Source organism: Triplophysa dalaica, chromosome 6 (genome assembly GCF_015846415.1).
Source record: "Triplophysa dalaica isolate WHDGS20190420 chromosome 6, ASM1584641v1, whole genome shotgun sequence".
Taxonomy (NCBI): Eukaryota; Metazoa; Chordata; class Actinopteri; order Cypriniformes; family Nemacheilidae; genus Triplophysa; species Triplophysa dalaica.
In genome coordinates this window covers 23,765,245-23,785,564 of record NC_079547.1, presented here as the reverse complement: position 1 = coordinate 23,785,564, position 20,320 = coordinate 23,765,245, and the positions used below count along the sequence as shown (strand labels likewise).

Here is a 20,320-nt window from a genome sequence, read left to right as displayed (position 1 = left end):
CTCACATGTATCCGACCGTCCTTTAAAGCGGGGCCGTCCTCAGCCAACCGCAGGATATAGAGACCCATGTTGTACTCAGTTCCTCCTCTCAAACTGAATCCAAAACCACGAGAGCTACGTATTAACTCGACCGCAATACAGCCCTGTGTACCACACAAACACACATTCATCTTAATACATTTGCCATGCCATCTCTTTTTATCTAGAACCACTTTAAGGTTCTTTAGTTGGTTTCACGGCTCTTGGAAGACTAAATTATAGGTTTTATATTTACATATTAAATATAACTCTGGCCATAAACGGTTACTGCTGATTTATATTGGCATGTGTCGTAGTCTTATTCGCAGTCTTCGGGATTAAAGTTTTTTCTATATTTGAAAATATTTTATATTTGAAACGCATTGTAATGTTCATGTCTGCTTTGCTTTGTAAAAATTAAATCTGCATATGATGTTTCTTGCCTGTTTTGAGTTGGTGACACACAACGTTCCCTGCTCACTCAACGGAAGAGCTTTATACTCCATCCATGCCAGCTCATCCCTGAGTTCATCCATATCCAGATTATACCTGCAAATAAGACACAAACAAGTTAAACTTGACCTGAACTCCCACTCACATTTAATAATATAGTTTAGACGGGTTTAATTAAATGACGAAGTGTACAGAACCTCTCATCCTGAGTGCTGGATTTCAGAATCTTGTGCTGTGGCGCTGGACTTTGTTTGGCTGAGCTGGCTCCTGAAGGCGGGCCTTTGTACTCTAAGTAGCCAATCAAAACAAGTTCAAACACAGAATGATATACACCTGACAACAAAAGTCATTTCTTGCGCTGTTTGTTAAGACATTATACTTCACTAAATTTGTGGATGCAACATTACACAAAAGCAAATGTGTTTGGAAGTAACTGGTATTGTAGAAATGGGGTTTGTTAAATGATTTGTTGCGATTAATCGCATCCAAAATAAAAGTTTGTGTTTACATTATGTTTTATCGTGCATTTTATTTAAATATATAAACACGTACACACACACACACACACACACACACACACTCATAAATATACAGCAGAGAAAGATGGTCGTCTGAGTGCTGGAGATGAGCTTATTGGCATAATTTAGGAAATAATTACATGTATATATTTATATATAATTAAAATGATGCATTAATATTAATTGATTTTTATATTTTTCTCAGATATATACATGTATACGTTCATAAATACATATTTAATACATTTATTATGTAAAATAGCTTATATTTTGGATGCGATTAATCCCTTTTTTATTGTGATTAATTGCGATTAATCGTTTAATAGCCCTAGTGGAAAAACAATATTTACACAAATCATCTATGATTATGTTTTCGCAAATACATTTTTATTTGTTTAATAACAGAGTGCATTGCAGTTTTCACAAGTAAATAAAAACGAATCTGTCAAAAGTACTTGCCGTCTTCGGGAACCACAGTGAGTGTGACAGCGTTACCGGCGTCTTTGATGAGCTGGACGATGTCGCTGTGCGAGAGCTCCACGATGGACTGACCGTTCACGGAGGATATGCGGTCACCCACGCTCAACAGGCCGCAGCGGTCGGTCGGGCTGCCCTCGATTATGCGGCCAATTTTATGAGGGATTACTGCAACACACACTTATTCAAATCACTTAGCAGCATTTCATCGGTTCAGTGAGTTCAGGCTTTGAATGCCTGATGTGCGTTTTGTTACTTTATAAGGAATGGTTTGTTAATGGACCTTCTCTTACCTCCTGGTGGCGGTTTGCTTTTCGAGGTGAGGATGACAAAACCGAAGCCCTCGTTGTCTTTACGATGGAGGGTGATGTCGAACGACTCCTGGTCTTTGAAACTCGGGAGCTGAATGCGCGGGTGCCTCGGCGAGCCATTCACGAGGGTCAGAGCTCCGCTCCCAACATCCTCCGAAGCATCTACAGAGGAAAAGATAACACGGAGTGACCTTTAATGAGAGCTTTTCAGACAGTTAATTACATCCCAGCGCCGGTTTTTATGTCTGAGAGCCGTCAATCGGCTGAGCTCACCTCTGCAAATGACCTTTCGCCGCACACACAGGAGAACCTGTCCGTTGCGGGCGGCGTTAGTCATCAGATCCAGAACTTGTTTGTGAGATTTCCCTTTTACCTGGATGCCATCGATGCCAATAAGCTCATCTCCAGCCCTCAGACGACCCTCTTTCTCAGCTGCTCCCTGGGGTATGATGGCACCGATGTATACCTAATGGAATTAATTGGATGGCTAGTTTAAGGTCTATACTGCGGGGAAATCATTTAATTTATAAACAGCATTAGGTTTTAGTTTACTGGTAAAAATATGCACAAATTCACTTTGTCTTGGCAAAATGACTTCAGAGACTTAATTCCAATTATATTCTCTGAAAAGAAGTTTATTTTTCTTTCACTGGCAAATAGATTTGCACCGCTTAGAAGTACATTATAAATCTAAATGTTATACATTTATGCTTAAAACAAAGAAAAACGTTGCCAATAGAATAAGAAAATCTACTTGATTGAAGATAAATTGACTGTAATCCCGTAATTTTGTCTCTTGAATAACTATAATCTTGTTTCGATGATGTTCACATTAGGGGAAAACCAGGCTAATATACTAATAAAGAAAAACATTTATTACAGTGCAAGACAGAATCTTCTGTTAATAATTACAATAATGTGCTGATATAAATACAGTAAATGTACACTGATGAGGATTTAAAAGTTAATGGGAGGGACTTACTGGCTGTTCAGCTCCTTCTCCTCCCAATACACGGAAACCAAACCCTGTATCCTGATCTCTCTTAATAAAAACTTCCAATTCTTTATGGTGAGGTCCTACAAAAATAGACCAAACAACATAGAATCATATAGAGTCACGATAAATAAACCACATATCATAATGTGAGAAGTAATCAAAATATCACATATACATATTTTCCATCAAATATTAAACAGTGTGCCATTTAAAATTGTATATGAACTTCTTTTCCGTATTTAAAGGGATAGTTCAGCCAAAAACTCAAATTTGACGTTTATTTGCTCACCCTCAGGCCATCTGAGATGAGGGTGACATTTTTTCTTGAGTAGAACCATAACGAAGATTGTTTGGTAAATCCGCAATTGGTAAATACCATTATATGAAGCAGCCCTCTCTGCTTCATATAATGGTAGTCTTTAGGGTCGCCATTCTAAGAGTTCCTAAAGCACATAAAAAGCGGCTCATGGCAACATGTTGACGTTTCGTGAAGCGACTCGTTTGATTTTTTCATTAAACTAAACGTCATTTATATTGTAATAATATTAGCCATATTATGCCGTCTCTGCACACAGTCGCAATCTTCTTCTTGTAGTATTTGGTGGCGGATGGCACACCAGGTTCTGTTATGTTTAGCGCCACCTGCAGATAGGGAGTGTTGAGGCTGTACAGAAAATAAGCGAGTCACTTCACGAAACCTCAACATGTTGCCAGGAGCCGCTTTTTTGGAATTTAGACAGGTTTAGTAACTCTAAGACAGTTGGACCCCATAGACTCCCATTATATGAAGCAGAGAGGGCTGCAGATTAACCAAACAATCTTCTTTATGGGTCTGCTCAAGAAAAAATGTCACCTACATCTGGATGGCCTGGGGTGAGTAAATAAATGGCAAATTTGAGTTTTTGGCTGAACTATCCCTTTAAGGTCAGGAAACATCAAAATCATATATTTTTGTTATTTTGTTTGTCCGGCACACAAACGCAATTAAAATCTATTTTTATTTGGAATTTGGGAGGAAGTTAGTATTCAGTAGTTCACATATAAACTAAGTTTTAACTTAACCATGTTAAATTTATATAATTTTTATAACAATACAAAATAATTCAATAATATATTTATGTATTTCTATCATTTCAGTATGAATAGGAATCACCGTGCACATGGAGTGTTTTTATTTTATTTTTAATTTATTTGGCACTTTTCATTTCAGTGATGTTCCTCACATACCTTTATTAATTGTTTTAATGATTTTCCCCTTACACCTTAAATGCACAAAATTTTCTCTACAACCATTGCTTTGCACATAAAACGACACCCGGTTTCTCCACTAAAACAGATTTCACAGCACAGTCGATCATCTCAGCACAGACTCACCGATGCTCTCCGTCAGGGCTTTGGGTTTGCTGTACTGGAAAGTAGCGCTTTGTTTTGGAGAGCTACATGGCAGTGTGTGTGAGTGATAAGTCAAAGCTGGGGGTGTCGTGGTGTCATGGCAACGATCCAACATCTCGGTACTGGCACTCATCCCTGGTCTCTGTAGGGATAAAAGGGGAGAGCATGTGCTTTTAGGAGCATCTCACAAAATGTCCAGCAGACCAGCATGGGTGCCAATAGATAAGGTCTGTAAAAGCAACCATTTCAACCGCTCCGGCTGTATCTTCACAGGGAATGAATGCATACAGATAGATTTATGTCATCTATCATTCTGTAGCATGTAGATACAGAAACGCTGTTGTGAACAGAAGGCTCGTGCCTGGTCGGATAAACAGGCCGATGGAGATTTCCATAAATCAAATGCAAATACAGTCTGTTTCAATTCAACGTCAAGGAGGGACAAACAAACATCATAAACATCAATGTGATGTCAAATATACATCTATGGCTCTGGGAAGTTGCAGGGCGGTTGATAAAATATGTTGTGAGTAGTGATGGGTGTAACTAGTAACAAAGTAATTAGTTACTGTAATTTAATTACTTTCCCTTGAGAAAGTAAAGTAAGAGATAACTCTGATTTTTTTCTGTAATTTAATTGCAGTTACTTCTGATGCAATTGAGCTTAATCCTTTTTAATATATTCGATAGAGGAAATCACATAAAATGATACGTCTAACTTTATGTATGCTTTACCTTCTCACATTTGTATACTTTAGTCTGTAAATAAGAATTGATGTTGTTTTTTATTGTTTATTGTTTATTTGAATATTAAATATAATTAATAAGCTGTTTCATGTCTATACTTCTAATCAAGGTTGATGTAGGATATAGAAAGTAATTAGTAATAAGTAATTCAATACTTTTTGGAGAGAGTCATTTGTACAGTAATCTGATTACACTGTTGAATATGTAATTAGTTACTATAATTAATTACTTTTTCAGAGTAACTTCCCCAACACTGGTTGTGAGTGGTTGCTAGGTTTTAGGGTACTGGACGTGTAACACCAAGCATGTTTTTGTTCATGCAACTGATCTTTTTTCGAAGGATTAATTCAAATTTACCAAACATTCAATGCAGACCACGAAATCTTCAACTACCTCCCCGGTTTCACGAGGGCATTATCACCTATGAAATCTAGTATCATACTCACAGGTCTTAAACTCTTCACAGGCGACGTGTGACCTAGAAAACAGAAAAATGTGCAGCATTTGAGAGAAATAAATGAAAGGAAGCACTAATCATCAGAAGAATAAAAAACAGAAAGTCATTACAGAGATGGAAAGTCATCTGCTTTATAATAAAGACGACGCTTGACAAACTCGCGAGAACACATTGTTTCAACTCTACATTATTAAGTGCAATCCATCCGGCCGAAAAGCAACGAAAGCGTCATTCAAATCCTTCAAAGCGAGGCGTTTCCCGAGCCGATCGTGAGACATGCATCAACCGGCAGCCATTAAAGATGGAATACGCGTGAGAAGAAAAGGTGATGGATACTACAGACGATTTCTCCGGAGAGAACCGCCGTCAGAAAGTCATGCATAAAATAATAATGACCGAGCTTCACCTCCATTTGTCAATACAACGTGCACATCGTTTCTCAACTTCCTTTGATTTTTGTCTTCTCTCCCTGTCTAATTTTCTGTGATGGGTTTGACTTCAATGCGATTCATGACCGGACGATGAATAACCAAAGTCGGCCTTCCAGGGCCTAATGGAACTGATTAAAGCATTATCTCGCCCGAGCTTCCTCGCTCGGTAGACAATAAATCCTCACAGATCTCTTCGCAGGCACATCCTGAAATTCCCTCATGATCTAAACTCATTTCCTAAATTCCCAGCCAGCCAACAGAGTGGGTGAAAATGCAAAAAACGCTGTCTTGCCAACTGTGTCAGAAAGAACAGTCCATCACTCTTGCATAACGTTCCCCTGAGCGAAGCACACCTCTAGATCAGTGAGATGTGGAGGAGAACAAGACAGACTCAAATCTAAAACTGGGGAAGAGAAAGGATGGATGTGATCGCTCATGTGCCTAAAGGCCCGTTCACACTGAAGCGTAAGTTATGGTCATGCGTATGACCTACGCCGTAACCTATGGCGTACCCTACGCCATAGCCTGACGTGCACCTAAAAATTTAACAACGTGTCGACTCAACGGGGAACCTACACGGGCCGCAAGCGCTGTGATTGGTCTGTTTGAACCAATCCCTCAAAGAACAAAGTGAATTATTTGTACATCTGTATTTAACATCTCAAGCTGCAACAAAAGTGACCGTTTACTTGCCGGCATCACTGCTAATGCTTCTCAAACGAGCTCATTCTTCTTCGGCTCTTGTCTTGGTTACACAAGTTACACACGCGTGGGCGCTGACGGCTAGTGGTCATGCCCTGTCGATGCGGACAACGACGCAGAAGTGTAAATGAAAACCGACACATAACCTATGGCGTAGGTCCTATCGACGACTATAACTTACGCTTGAAGATGGTAACGTTTGGAAAGCTGTTTCAAATTTAAGAGATAATCAAAGTCCACACAACTACAACAATACGGAGACACTTTCTCGTCGGGATCACTTTCAGTGCGATTTATTATAGTTTATAAGATTGAGAAAGTCTTGAGAGCAACTTCATGATTTAGATCATTCAGATCACCATTTGTGACTAAAATCACGTAAAAACACCAAGCCTTTACATTTGCATTTGTGAGAGCCGTTTGTATATTTACCTCCTCTCAACACCAACAGATTGACTTCGCTCCCGACGGGCAGGTCCTTCAGTATATCCACCACCTGCGCGTGACTCAGCGTCTGCACGTTCTGCCTGTTTACCTCCTTTATGACGTCACCTTTCAGCAGGCCTCGGCACCACTGCTCATCCAGGATCATTTTAACCTTCTGTCCCAGCGTGCAGTCCGCGATGGCGAATCCGAACCCTCCAGGTCCCTTCATGATGGGCACGCTCACTAGCTCGGGCTGCAGCATCCCGATCTCGGGTCTGTCAGTGACAACGGGAAGTGCGGCGACCACCGGCCGCCCGCTGGCGTCTGTGGTTACGTAGTGGAGTTCTTGCGAGCCATGGAGAGCGTCGCCTTTGACCAACAGCGGCTGGCCGTTGATGAGGGGCACGGCGGTTACGATCTCTCCCGATGGAGGGGGAGGAGGAGGCGGGAGATCCTCGCTGTCCACATTTACGTCGGGTGGAAGAGAGTATCCACGGCACAGGACCATGTCCACGTACTGGTTGATGGGAATGCACTGGAACATGTGGACCACGTCGGCATGCGTATTGCCTAAGACGAGCGTGCCGTTGATCTCGACTATAACGTCACCTGGGATGAAATGTGATCGAGAGGAAATTGGGAAGAATAGGGAGGGAAAGAAGGAAATAAGAATCATTGTAGGAATTAGTTCATTTCAAAATTTGTCCCCCATTCACTTTCCATAGTAATTTTTGAACATTTTGAAAAGGGGCAAATTTTGAAGTGAACTAATTCCGTAAAATTATTTTCTAATTTACAAGTTTTTAATAAAATTAACATAAAATCACTTGCCAGAATGCACGAATGTAAATGTTTGTTCATGAGGTTAGTTCTAGTTATTTTAAACTTTTAAAACATTTCTGTTAGGTCAAAAATTGTCCTAAATATTTCTTGAAAAATAAACTAAATGGAAATCAGAATTGTGGCCTTAGCAATACAGTTTATATTATGGCACTAAACTATAAAAAAAACTAGATTTAAAATAAAACTTAAATATTAAAGATAAGTCTTATGTAGCGAAAGAATAAATACAATGAAAAGCACATAACAAAATTTCACTTGTGCTTTCATGTTCAAAAGATTAACCATTTTTCTATTTTTCCTGCATTTTAAATCCTTGAATGCTTATAAGCAAAAGCTCATTAATTAATTCTCATTAATTAATAATTTCATCTAATTCTGTAAATGTACCAGATGAAAATAAAACATACAATTGTTCTGATTTAATCATGAACATAACATACCCCACTGTTTATTCCTGGTACAATAACAGCCCATCATGGGGAGGAAGAGGTGTGATTATTTCAATTGTAAAATACTTATTATTATCCCATTATGACATGTAGAGACTGCAATAAAAAGCCGTTTTTGCAGTTATATTCTCAAAGTATGTCAACACTGTGACTCTAAGTCCCGCCTCAAACTCATTGGTTGAGCCAACATTGCTGTGTCAGGCTCGTCAAGATGCATAAACAAACACAGCACTGTTTTAACACCAACCAACAAACACTTATTTAGAGCTATTGTACATCTTAATCATAAGAAGGAAATGAAAAGCACCCTTTTATTTACCCGAGGCCATTTTCTTGTCCTGTGCGGCCGGGCCGTCTGGAAGAACGTTCTTCACCTGCAGGAATTCATCGGATCGGTCTCCTCCGATGATGGTGAAACCAAAGCCCTGCTGGCTCTTCCTCAGAGCCGTATGATATAGTTCACCCTTCAGCTGAGTTGGGTCCTGTGTGAATCCGGGCGTACCAGACGTGCCAACTGGAGAAACACACAACATCTGTAATGGCTCGTCCTTCAAATCTAAACTGAGACAACGCTAATGAGAATGTCCAGAAATAAAAAGCACACCGCGTTCCAGTGCCAACAGCACCATTTGAAATGCAAGCTCATAAAAAGACTTTAAGCTCTATGACACGTCCATAAATATTGCGTTTAAATTAAGGACTATTAAAACACATGCCCTGGCTGTACCAGCATCAGATATGATTAAATAGTTCCTTATGGGAAACAGGGTGGCTTAAAAATGGATCAAAAGGCACAAACTGGTGATCATGATTTTTTTGGGTCTTCGGGCAAAAAAGGCTACAAACATAACAAAACTTTTTTGTCAGTTCTGCAATATTTTGAAACTTTAACAGTACTCTAACACCAACCACACAAATTGTTCAAACTGTATGACAGAACCAAAAATATGGATATAACAACACATAATACCCCTGTGTCTATACTGAAATCGTACATTTTAGGCAGGTCCTGTCAGACTGAAATCCAAACATCTGGAGTTGTAAACAGAACCATTAATAAGTCTGTGACAGCACGAGCGAGAAAGTTTATCATCAGCAGGCCGACCTCACAAACTATCCTCCATCCTTGGCTATCCCGTGAGGATGCCGAGTGCTGACAACTCTCACATCCTCAACATCAGACAACTGTAATAAAACCCCATACTCATTCAGCACATGGGTGTGGAGTTTTCCACCGCTGCAAGTGAAAGATTCAAAGGAAGTTGGTAGTGCTTCCCATACGCAACTCAAATTTCTGTACATTGTGACAGAAAGACACAATAATGGTCGGTCATGGAATACTGCACAGTCAAAACTCAAGGGGAGAGAGAGACCATCAATAGAGAGATCCACAATATGAGACAGTGAGCGTCACACTGTTTTAATGAGCTATTATGTCTCTGAACAATTTAAAAAAGCCACGCTGAGCGAAACACAAGGTTGAGTGTGACACTGTCAATGTGTGTGTGTGTGTGTGTGTGTGTGTGAGAGAGAGAGAATGTATTTGTGTAAAGAGCCTTGATTGCTTATGATATAATGACAGCTTTGAATCTTTTTTCCTTGGCAACATTGCTTTCTGCCGGCTGTGGGAATGTAGAAAGAACGGGAAATGATGGGGGGAGAGAGGGGGGGAGAGGGGGATTTGATAGGAAGGCAGCGGGACATTAGGTCACAGGTCTTCCTTGTGAAACGAAAGACAGCAAAATAACCATTTTACAAAAGGAAATTTGTTCAGTTTCAATTACAAAATATAAAAAGGAAGATTTTTGTTGGTCACAATTCAACCATGGTTACATCCCAAACTAAAGACAAATGACAGATGAGATCTCTTTAATATCTCAATTATTTCGCTTTAATGAGGTACAACCAATAAAAACGTTTGGTTGGGTCTCCTGTGTCTCAGATATTTCTCCATGAGAAACTACGCCAGATGTCTCACAAAATGTCTCTGTCATTAGAGTTTCAAAAGAGATGTCAACAATGTGAGCTCAGATTATCAGTCTTTATCATGAGTTAAAATTATTGAAGGTCTCAAGATCTCAAACATTTCATAATCTTTAATCAAATCCAAATTATTTGACCTCTACAATCTACATTCATTTCAACCCTCTTACTCTTCATGAATTTGAACAATTAATGCCTCAATTGTTTCTATTTTTATTTCTCCTAAACAATTTCAGGAGAAACGTCTGAAGTTGAAGTCCATCAAATCTCCTGAGCTATATAAGTTTTCCTCTGGGTTTTATACTCCGTGCAGAACTTGTCCCTTTCAAAACCGATAGAGGGAGCTCGACTCTATTGGAAAGAATGCATATCTCTATAGACTTAATTTTAAAAACCCTGTTTTAACTTGTCTTAAAAATGTGATCATCTGTGTGACACACCAACCCAGACGTCAATCTAATCCAGACACAGCTGAAAAAAAATACAGGCGCACCGTGTGCCCTCCCTCATTGTTGATTTATCTGTCGAGCACTTGAGAATTCTAAGTGTCCCTTCTTACTATCTATTGCGATGTCATTGACACATTTCAAGTGTTTGTGCGGGCAGGCCTGCATGGATGCCGATGTCTCACTCTCTGCAAAGGCAACAGTGCATTTTTGTTAAGCCAAGAAAGTGTGTTTTCTTCCAATGATCCTCCTTCAACCCCTCATAACTGAATACATCTTCTGTTGTTCTTCACATTTGTCCGGTCACAGTCCTCCGATTCGTGAATCTTACATTCTCCTGGCGTTTCTGCCTCTTTTATCATCACATCTGTCCATTTTCGTGAATGAACAACGGCCATTGATTTTATAAAGAGCCAATTGGAATGACGTACACAAGAAAACTCATGGAGAGATCAAAGACTGACAATGGTAATGCACAATGGATTTTCATGTGGCTAGACCCGGTTTAGGGGGTCGTTTGACACATATTCTATCTCTCAACCCACCTCAAAATCGATAGGGAAATTTACCGTCCAGTTGCTGTTTAAAATTTCCTTAGTGTTTTTTACCAGTGAAGCTTGGTTAGGTTACAAGTCCATTTTGTGACATTTAGCGACATCTAGCGGTCAGGTTACGAATGGCAACCAACGGCTTCTTCCATCCCTCCCTTTGAAGCATTACGGCAGCTGACACAGGACAAAGATATCATCACGTTTTTGCTTCTTTGCTGAGGGATATAATGTATTTACCAACTAAGCGCTAAATAACATAATGTAGATAGAAACATGGATGTATGTAGATAGAAATAGCTCATTCTACGGTGATACAAACATAACAGTTCAATATGTAAAATCTTTATATACCTCTGAAGACATAGTTATGTATAGTTTATTGCATTTCGGTCAATAGATCGTACCCAACAGCTCAAATTATAAATCATTAATACGAGCTTACTATTACAAACCAGTACATAGGCCTTGCAAGAATACTATAGTATATTTTAGTGTTTACTGTAATGTATAGTTATATAATATAGTATCTTATAGTAAAATATTTTGTAGTATACTTTAATATTTACTATACTAAGGTTTGAAACACTATAACATGTAGTAATTTTACAACAGTTCGTCGCCCTGGAATTATAAAGTTAAAACCTTAATTAAAAAACTTCAAATAAGTGTATAGTAATTTGTAAAAGAAGGTACATATAAATGGTCAAAGTAAAATGTCAGATAGAACCTTACAATTCTAAGGCTGAGTTTGCTATAACAATAAATACTTTACTATACTATACTATAGTATAATAAATAATATGGTGTACTACAGTATTTTCTCATGTAGCAAGGTTAGGATACAGTTTTATGATTTTACGCTTTATTTATTTATTTCTTCGGATTGCGCTTTGAAAATGCACATCAGCTCATGTCAGGATGCGGGCTGAGCCTCTTCAAGACTACAAGGCTAGAATCAGCCCTGACGGATGCTAATGTTGTGTTTTATGTTAATGCAGTCTGTTGTGTACTGGAAAGCTCTATATCATTTATACGCCCGTTCCACCACCCTAAAACATCACGCTGACTTTTTTCACTCTCTGCCATATTGCCTCTGCACAAGCTCAAACACATCTATAATGCATCCGGGGTAATGGAAGAATCTTTAATTCATCATATTGAGAAGGGCCTAGGACTGACTGTTCTTCAATCCTATCCATCGGTCGCTTTTTTCTCTTGAACACAAAACTGCACAGGGAGTGAGAACCCTGTTTGTTGGCCTCAGGGCTACTGTCGAGCACCTTAATTTTTTCCCGTTACACTCATAAATCCAGGTACAGTAGTATTATTCACAGACAGAATACATGGAGCCGTGTGTACCTGGTGGAACTGCTGCCCTCTGTTGGTTCTGAGTTGCGACTGCAGTGTCTAATCCCAGTTTTCTCTTGGCCTCTAGAACCGGATTCTCAAACTGGGTTGTCTGGTTTATGTGACTGAGGATCAAAAGAACACTCTCACATACAATCATATAAGCAGATGAACATCATAACACACCCTGAAGTGTATTATCATTAGGGCCTTCAAATCTGCTGGTAGCGAAATTACACATTCATCACAATTTCTTTGAAGTTTTTCATAATTTGTCTTCGCTAATTTAATAATTTAATAAACTGTCCTGTGGTGAGACAAATTCATTTTTAAAAAGTAAAGATATTCCATGTCTCTCAATTAATATGGGGTTATTAAAGCTTAATGCGAGATAATTAAAAAAAGATTGCTTTTTAAATCAGCTTTACAGTTCACCTCGACATTCCAAAAGTATGTTATAAACATAATGTATGTTATATGACTTACTCGACAAAGTATGTGCCATACTGCGGGTCATCGATCTCCTCCCAGCCATATGGTAGCTCTAATGTTAAGCAAATTGGAAGACAATTTATGTCAAAATAATTTTATATTTCTATTATTTTATTTTATTTCATTTGAATACATCAAACACATCATCTTTTTTAAAACATGATATACATTTCTATATAAAAGTATTATGTTAATGTTGGGAAAGCATTAGGGCTGTGTACTGTGCACATTCATTTTGTATTTATAAAAAACATACACATACAAAAAAATATATTAAAAAAAATTAACATTTATATAATAATTTTAATTATTGGTAAATATAAATAAACACATGCAAATATTTCCTAAATATGCATACATGTATTTGCGCTTGTATGTGTTTATAAATACAAAATTAATATGCACAGTACACAAACATTTACATTTACGCATTTGGATGACGTTTTTATCCAAAGCGACTTTCATTGCTTTATCCTATACATTTTACATAGGTATTAGCAATCCCCAGGGATCGAACCCACAACCTTGCGTTGCAAACATATATTATATAAACACCAACTTTTTTTCTGGATGTGATTAATCGTCTGACAGCCCTATTAACTACTGTTACATACTGTACTTTACTGAAATGTATACTTAAAGGTGAAATTTTATAAGCAAACTAAGATGTAGGAGTGTAAATCGGACAGCTCATTACAATACGATACAATATCATTTTCTTCAATTAGGATTATTTAGTTAATTTAATGATATTTTGCAAAGGTTGTGGGTACAAATACTGATTTATACTATATGCACTGTTACCTTGGACAAAAGCATCAGCCAAATAAATGTAATATAATTAAAAACTAGTGATACTGTGCCAAAGTTGCATGTTTTGTGCTTAAACAGCCAAATAAACAGGCGGTGTAAGAAGCTGTGTTCACGAGCATGTGTGGATCCCCACTGCTGTACGTACATTATGCCCTGATGAGCTAATGAGGAGAAAAAAAAGAGGCGGTCACGCTACACAGAGCTTTGAACACACATGCACGGCGCAGCACAGGGCTTTAAAACCCCCTCAAAAGACAGAATCAGCCGCATTTTGTTAGATCCCGTGTGTGATCGTGTGTGAATGTGCATAATGCAGACGGAAAAGTCAAGAGGAAGTCAGTGCATTCAGATGAGGTTACACAATCCTGCCCTGCAGGCCTGCGTGTGACGACATATGTGCAAATGTACACACATCTGACTGAATGAAACTTATTCTTTTATCTGTTTGTACAGCTATAAGCAAATGTGAGTCTTTTGTCGGTGTGTGCACGAGTGTATTTAAATAACTCACCTCCGTCCTCGCATTGCTCGGGTGACTTGGCTTTTTTGACCAGACGAGGGTCCAACCACGTAGTTGCCTTTGTGTTGTGGCTACAAAACAACAGAGAGAAATCAAACACTAGAGAAACGATGTTTACACAAGTGTGCATTAGTATACTCTTAGAATAAAATTTTTAAAAAGTATACTTTCTGTCTATTTTATGTACTCTACTTTTCATAATATAGGTTTGTGTACTGTGCATATTCATTTTGTATTTATAATAAAACATACACATACAAAAAATGAATTAACATTTATATAATCATTTTATTTATTGGTAAATATAAATAAACACATGCAAATAATTCCTAAATATGCATACATGTATTTTCGTGTGTATGTGTTTATAAATACAAAATTAATATGCACAGTACACAAACATATATTATGTAAACACAAACTTTTTTTCTGGATGTGATTAATCGTTTGACAGCCCTATTTACTATTGTTACATACTGTACTTTACTTAAATGTATACTTAAATTTCAATGTATACTTAAAAGTAAAATTTTATAAACAAACTAAGATGTAGGGGTGTAATCGGACAGTTCATTACAATACGATACAATATCATTTTTCTGATGATTCAATTTGATATTTGCCGATACCTGAGAAATTTCTGCGATACAATTAGGATTATTTAGTTAATTTAATGATATTTTGATATTTCTTGTCCAGTTTAGAAAAGCAGTTGTGCACTCAAAAATGCAACCAAAATATATAAAAATAAATATTTAATTCAGCATAATAAACTCTTTGAAAATTGCACTCTCTCTGTCCCAATTGAGACATTTACAACAACAAACTAACAAAAAGATACACTCAGTAAGACATAACGTGATGAATGAAGACTTGGAGAGTGTCAAAATAAAGGCACCTCATATCGCTATTTTAAGTGTGCTATCGATGCATCGTATAGTTGGAAATTGAATTGATGCATCGATCCATATCGATGTATTGTTACACCCCTAGTCCTAAATAGTATTAAAATAGTACACTAGGAGAACTAACCACATAAAGTATACTCAAAAATATACTTCAACTTTGCTCACAAATACTTAAATAAAATAAAATTTGAAGTATACTAGGTGTCAAACATTACGTGTCAAAGAAATTTATCGTACCACACCACAAAGCATTGCGGGTAAAACAGGTTGAGATGTTCAATCGTTCAGTTACGAGTTTTATGAGCGTTACCAAAAAACCTCGAATGAAAACAGTGTGGAAGCTCTAAAATATTTATGATTCCCGAACGGAAGCGTCCACGCACACACGAGTGCAGATGCAGACGCACAAACAGAAATTAAACTCTGTTCTTTATAGGATATCTAGGCCACACTGTGAGCTATATTTATTATTTGGTTGTGACAGCTCCGCTGTTGATTTTAAAAGCAACACTATTTCTTCCAGAGTGAGAGAAACATCAGAAAATGGGAGGCAGGAAGAGAAAGTGATAAAGCAGGTGTTTGTCAAACTAGAAATAAGAAATCTGCGTTGAGATTCGACCTGAATAGAAACTGACAGAAGGGCTTGGGAGGGGAAAATATGATGCCTATTAAGGTTGAAAAACAGAATAAAGGGGCGCAAATGAATAAAAAGAAAGTCTGATTTACAATATATTTATATAAATATATATACATCTATATAGATAGAAGGTACAGTATACTGTATAAATGTATAAATCCAGGGCCGTACTCAGGACTTTTTGAAGTTCTTGATCTACATTGATCTGCATTTTAAAAGTTTTGAGTGCAAATTACATAGCAATTGTAAAAATCATGTCTGTCTTTTTATGTTCATCAGTAATGAAATGCATGGTCAATTTGATTTTTTACATAACTAGATTGAGAGCATTTGGGTTTGGAATGACAGAAAGGTAAGGTGAAGAATTTTTTGAAATTAAATTTCCTTTAACTTTTTCTGAAGTTACAGACATAAGACATCAAATTACAAAAGTTGCAGACACTTACTTAGGATTACATAAAAAATAGGTCAACTTTATTAATATAGAAACAAATGAAAGAACGAGAATTTATTTAAAAGTGATGCATTTGAATTATTTACAAATCATTTAGTTATTTTAATATAATATTACATTACAACCTGTAAACCTGAGTCAAAGATATGCAGTTTAACATGAACTAGTGAAGGTCTGGACAGGTTTTGGTCTCGTCAAACAGACATTACACACGGAACTATATGTTTTTGGCATTTTGTAGTTTGAATTAACGTTACTGTATATGACAATCAGTCGTTTACTCAGGTTTATGGTTTAAATGTTGACGCGTGTCAAGCTCGCTCAAATCGAGAGCACAGACTCGCGGACGCTCTGAAGAGGGAGAAAGTGACGCAATCGGCGTTTTGCACTTGTTTCTAGATGCAACATATGAATTGCTTTTAACATTTATATAATAAAGCATTAAACATTTAGCTACTTACATCGCGCTCTTTCACGGTTGAATCTGAACTCGAGCTTGACTTCTGTGAATAGTAAAACCCGCCTTCTGTCATTTGATTGGCCAACTCAATCAGATTGACACTTATAGTGGGTTCACAACAAACTTGAATTAAGCGTTTTGCGCGAGTAAATTACATACAAAGTCAATGCAAAGACGTGCATTGACACGAACTCGCGGCATGAACTTTTCCCTTTGAGTAATAAAGAGCGTAGAGCGCAATTGTTCACGTTTGGTGTGAACCCAGCATTACAGCGAAAATTATTAACTCGCGTTTGGTGTGCACCCAGTGTAAGAGCGCTGTTAGACAGCCGAGTTAGATCAGATCTGAGATCAGTTATCAGGCGTTTTCTACAATATTGGGAGTACTAAATAGTACAGTTTTTCCTATTGTGCATTGTTTTTCACCACAAAACTACAGAGGTCCGGTCCTCGGGGACCTCAATGGTAGGCACGGCCTTGAATATATCTAAAGATTGCCTTCAGCAATAAAAAACAATCTTGAAACCATCCTGCATGAAAACGTAGATTGCAGGAATACTAAATTGGTATACTAAATGCAAAATGAAACAAACAAAAAAGCAAAATATAAAAGAATACCCTGCAGTACTGTACACGGTCTGTCAAATCTCGTATGACATTCATTGGAAAGAAACCAATAACAAGCAAAGAAAACAATATCCTGCGAAATACAGTGCGTCAAATCATATCAAACCAAGTGCTGTGACAAAAAAACATACATTTTTTATAAGGCCTTTAAAAAAGTTTTTCTTTTTTCTTTCGGCTGTGTTTTGTCGGACTAAAGTCCCTCTTGAACTTTGACTGATCTAAAGACTGAGAGCTTGTGAAAGTTTTTGAGAGCTTGCGGATGTTTTAATCTGTGCAAATACATAAAAACTCTGATGTATTTATATTACACCGGTGCAAAGTTCAAACTGCAAAAGTCATTTACAGTCGAATAAACCCCTGAAAAGGACAACATACAGTATTATTCATTAATGCTAAACGTGGACGGTTTCATTCTCGCAATGTAAAGTGTCGGCCTTGTTCTGCACAAACATACAATAAAGACGGATACAAAAGCAATAGTGTTGCTCTCATGCAGTTCTTACACAAGCTAAATCTCAGTTTGACCACACACACACACTCACTCGATGAAGTAGACCATTCCCGTCTCCGTGTAAGCCATTTCCCAGTTGTACGGCAGGGGCTCCAGACTGTCGGCTCTGGGTAAAGAGGTCCAGGTGCGGAGTTCCAGCGACCCGCCGCCCCCCGCGCTGGACTGAGAGTAGCTGGGTACAGCTTTCCTCCACTCCTCTGTTCTCGCTATAAAGGTAAAAACACAATGCAAAACTAATGCAGGAAGGACATTTGCATGTCAAAGTAGGACAGTGCCCGAGACAACCTCTTTTCTCGTTTGTTCACAGAACGTGCCAGGACGAATATCTATGTGTATTGCAAATCTAATCTGAAATACACACACAAACCTCCATCATAATTGAGAATAACAAAATTGGCTCAATACTGATGGAATTCACAGATATCGCTGAGTTATGATAAGTATTTTGCGGTGAAACCGACAGCACAGTATTTTATTTATAACGCTGCAGAATTACAAGAAACGCCTGTGGTAACCTCAGCTGTCTGGATGTTGTCTGTCACAACAGTCAGTCATCTTTCTTTTTTTAGGCCCACTTGAAGTGATGCTTTAAAATTCTCTCCAAAGGTTTAGCTATCCAGACAGCTATTAAAGGAACAGTTTACCCAAAAATGTCATCATGTACTGACCCTCAAGTTGTTCCAAATCTGTACAAAATGTCTTTGTTCCGATGAACACAAAAAGAGATCAACGGTGCTCAAGAACGGTTTGTTTAAAGCAACACTATGTAGTTTTTTCAACCTTAAAATAATGTATTTTAAATAATTTCAGTGGTAGACCTTTGAATTCTACTGCCGCTCCTAACTGAGCAGCCTCATAGCGGCTACAACCACACTCGGTAAGTTCTGTGTTCGGGTCGGAATACCCAGCCCCGCCCATCCCATTGCTTGCGGAATGAGTGTGATATGGTTTCCAAATAACATTTCAGAATTCGGCGGTCCCATAAGCTAGTAAACAAATTCACATTCATAAACAGCGACATTATTTTCAACACTGGTAATAGACAATTGCACTATCAACCACTTGGGGGAGCCGTGAGCAAAAGTTCTATAGTGTTGCTTTAAAAGCATTCTTCCGAATATAACTCTGTGTTCATCAGAACAAAGAAATGTATATGGATTTAGTTAGTAAAAGAATTTTTACTTTTAGGTGAACTGTTCCTTTAACTAACAGCAACACTGCAGAAAAAAATGATTTATTAAATTATGATTATTTTGTCTGTGAGCTGGCGCATTTAAACGCACTAAAAGAATTGCTGGGTTGTTTCAACCCAACGGTTGGGTAAAATATGAATGAACCCAAAGGCTGTTTTAGAAAGCCAACAATTTGTCCATAAGAAATTAATGATAAAGAACTATTAAGGGATCCCTCGCCATAAATAATTCTGTGGTGGATCCATAATTCCATTGTACTTAATGGTAACCGTATTCAAATGTCATGGTTATCATATAAATCCTGCTGTAATATACTTAAAAAACACAAACTCACATGGAATTGCTGTGATACACGTCCAATTTTGGTATTTTGGTGCTGTGTGTGAAAATCTAAATATCAATTTACACAATGTCCTACAGCACCTATACAGTATATGAAAACAGGATTGATGTGTCCCAAATTTGGAAAATATTTTGTCAAGCCTTCTAGGATGGATGTCATAATCTTCTGAAGTGTGTGAATTTTGGGGTAATATTACTCATAACACCTTGGACCTGTTTGCAATCGTCCACCTTTGAAATGGTCATGTAGTGTATGTCAGGCTAAAACATTTCTTTCTTTTAAATGCATATACAGTATATACATTATATATCAAGTTAAGTACCCGGGATGCCGTTCGACAGCTGCGGTCTTTCCTCATCCTCTTCTTCCTCAGGAACGACGCTATCCTTGCGGTCCATCTTGCTGACAGAGGAAGTTCGCTTTCTTTGGACCTCGGAGCCGTACTCCTCCTCAAACAGGACCTGGTCCACCAGGTCGGGCTGAACCAGGTTGGGCTCGGCAGGGGGTTTGGGGGTGCCATAAAAGTTACCTGAAGAGATTAAAAAGAAGCCTTGTTTGTTGAACACAATTTTATGCATCTGGCTAAAAAAAATGTATCCACTTTTAAACATTTTGTCATTTCGACTATCACTCTCTTTGCTCAACTTCTACTTAAAAACTGAGTTTTAGGTGTCGACTATCCATTATGTACTGTGAAATGTTATACATTTTTCATTTGTCGGAGCTGTAAAAGCAATTACATTCACCACTGGATTCAGTAATGAAATGTCTCCCGTTATCGTCTGACGCAAAAGTCAGCTCATTAATATGCAAC

At 37.9% G+C, this 20,320-nt stretch overlaps 1 protein-coding gene across 6 annotated transcripts in view; it reads right to left on the bottom strand.

The window, feature by feature from the left end:
- Positions 1-20,320, bottom strand: part of LOC130424500 (membrane-associated guanylate kinase, WW and PDZ domain-containing protein 3) — an 85,156-nt gene that overhangs the window by 5,740 nt on the left and 59,096 nt on the right. For 5 of the 6 annotated variants that reach the window (XR_008906948.1, XM_056750198.1, XM_056750194.1 and 2 more), the window contains 16 exons: positions 19,829-20,035; positions 18,002-18,176; positions 14,365-14,444; positions 13,035-13,092; positions 12,561-12,673; positions 8,541-8,735; positions 6,936-7,538; positions 5,360-5,391; positions 4,149-4,308; positions 2,760-2,854; positions 2,051-2,243; positions 1,760-1,939; positions 1,449-1,646; positions 669-759; positions 462-567; positions 6-143 (listed from right to left, as the gene is read on the bottom strand). Coding sequence is in view for 5 of the 6 variants with exons in the window: in XM_056750198.1 (XP_056606176.1) it covers positions 6-143; positions 462-567; positions 669-759; positions 1,449-1,646; positions 1,760-1,939; positions 2,051-2,243; positions 2,760-2,854; positions 4,149-4,308; positions 5,360-5,391; positions 6,936-7,538; positions 8,541-8,735; positions 12,561-12,673; positions 13,035-13,092; positions 14,365-14,444; positions 18,002-18,176; positions 19,829-20,035 (2,624 nt within the window). In the remaining variant the exon portion in view is untranslated. The remainder of the gene's footprint in view (positions 1-5; positions 144-461; positions 568-668; positions 760-1,448; positions 1,647-1,759; positions 1,940-2,050; positions 2,244-2,759; positions 2,855-4,148; positions 4,309-5,359; positions 5,392-6,935; positions 7,539-8,540; positions 8,736-12,560; positions 12,674-13,034; positions 13,093-14,364; positions 14,445-18,001; positions 18,177-19,828; positions 20,036-20,320) is intronic. The other variant, XM_056750197.1, reaches the window with a different exon arrangement.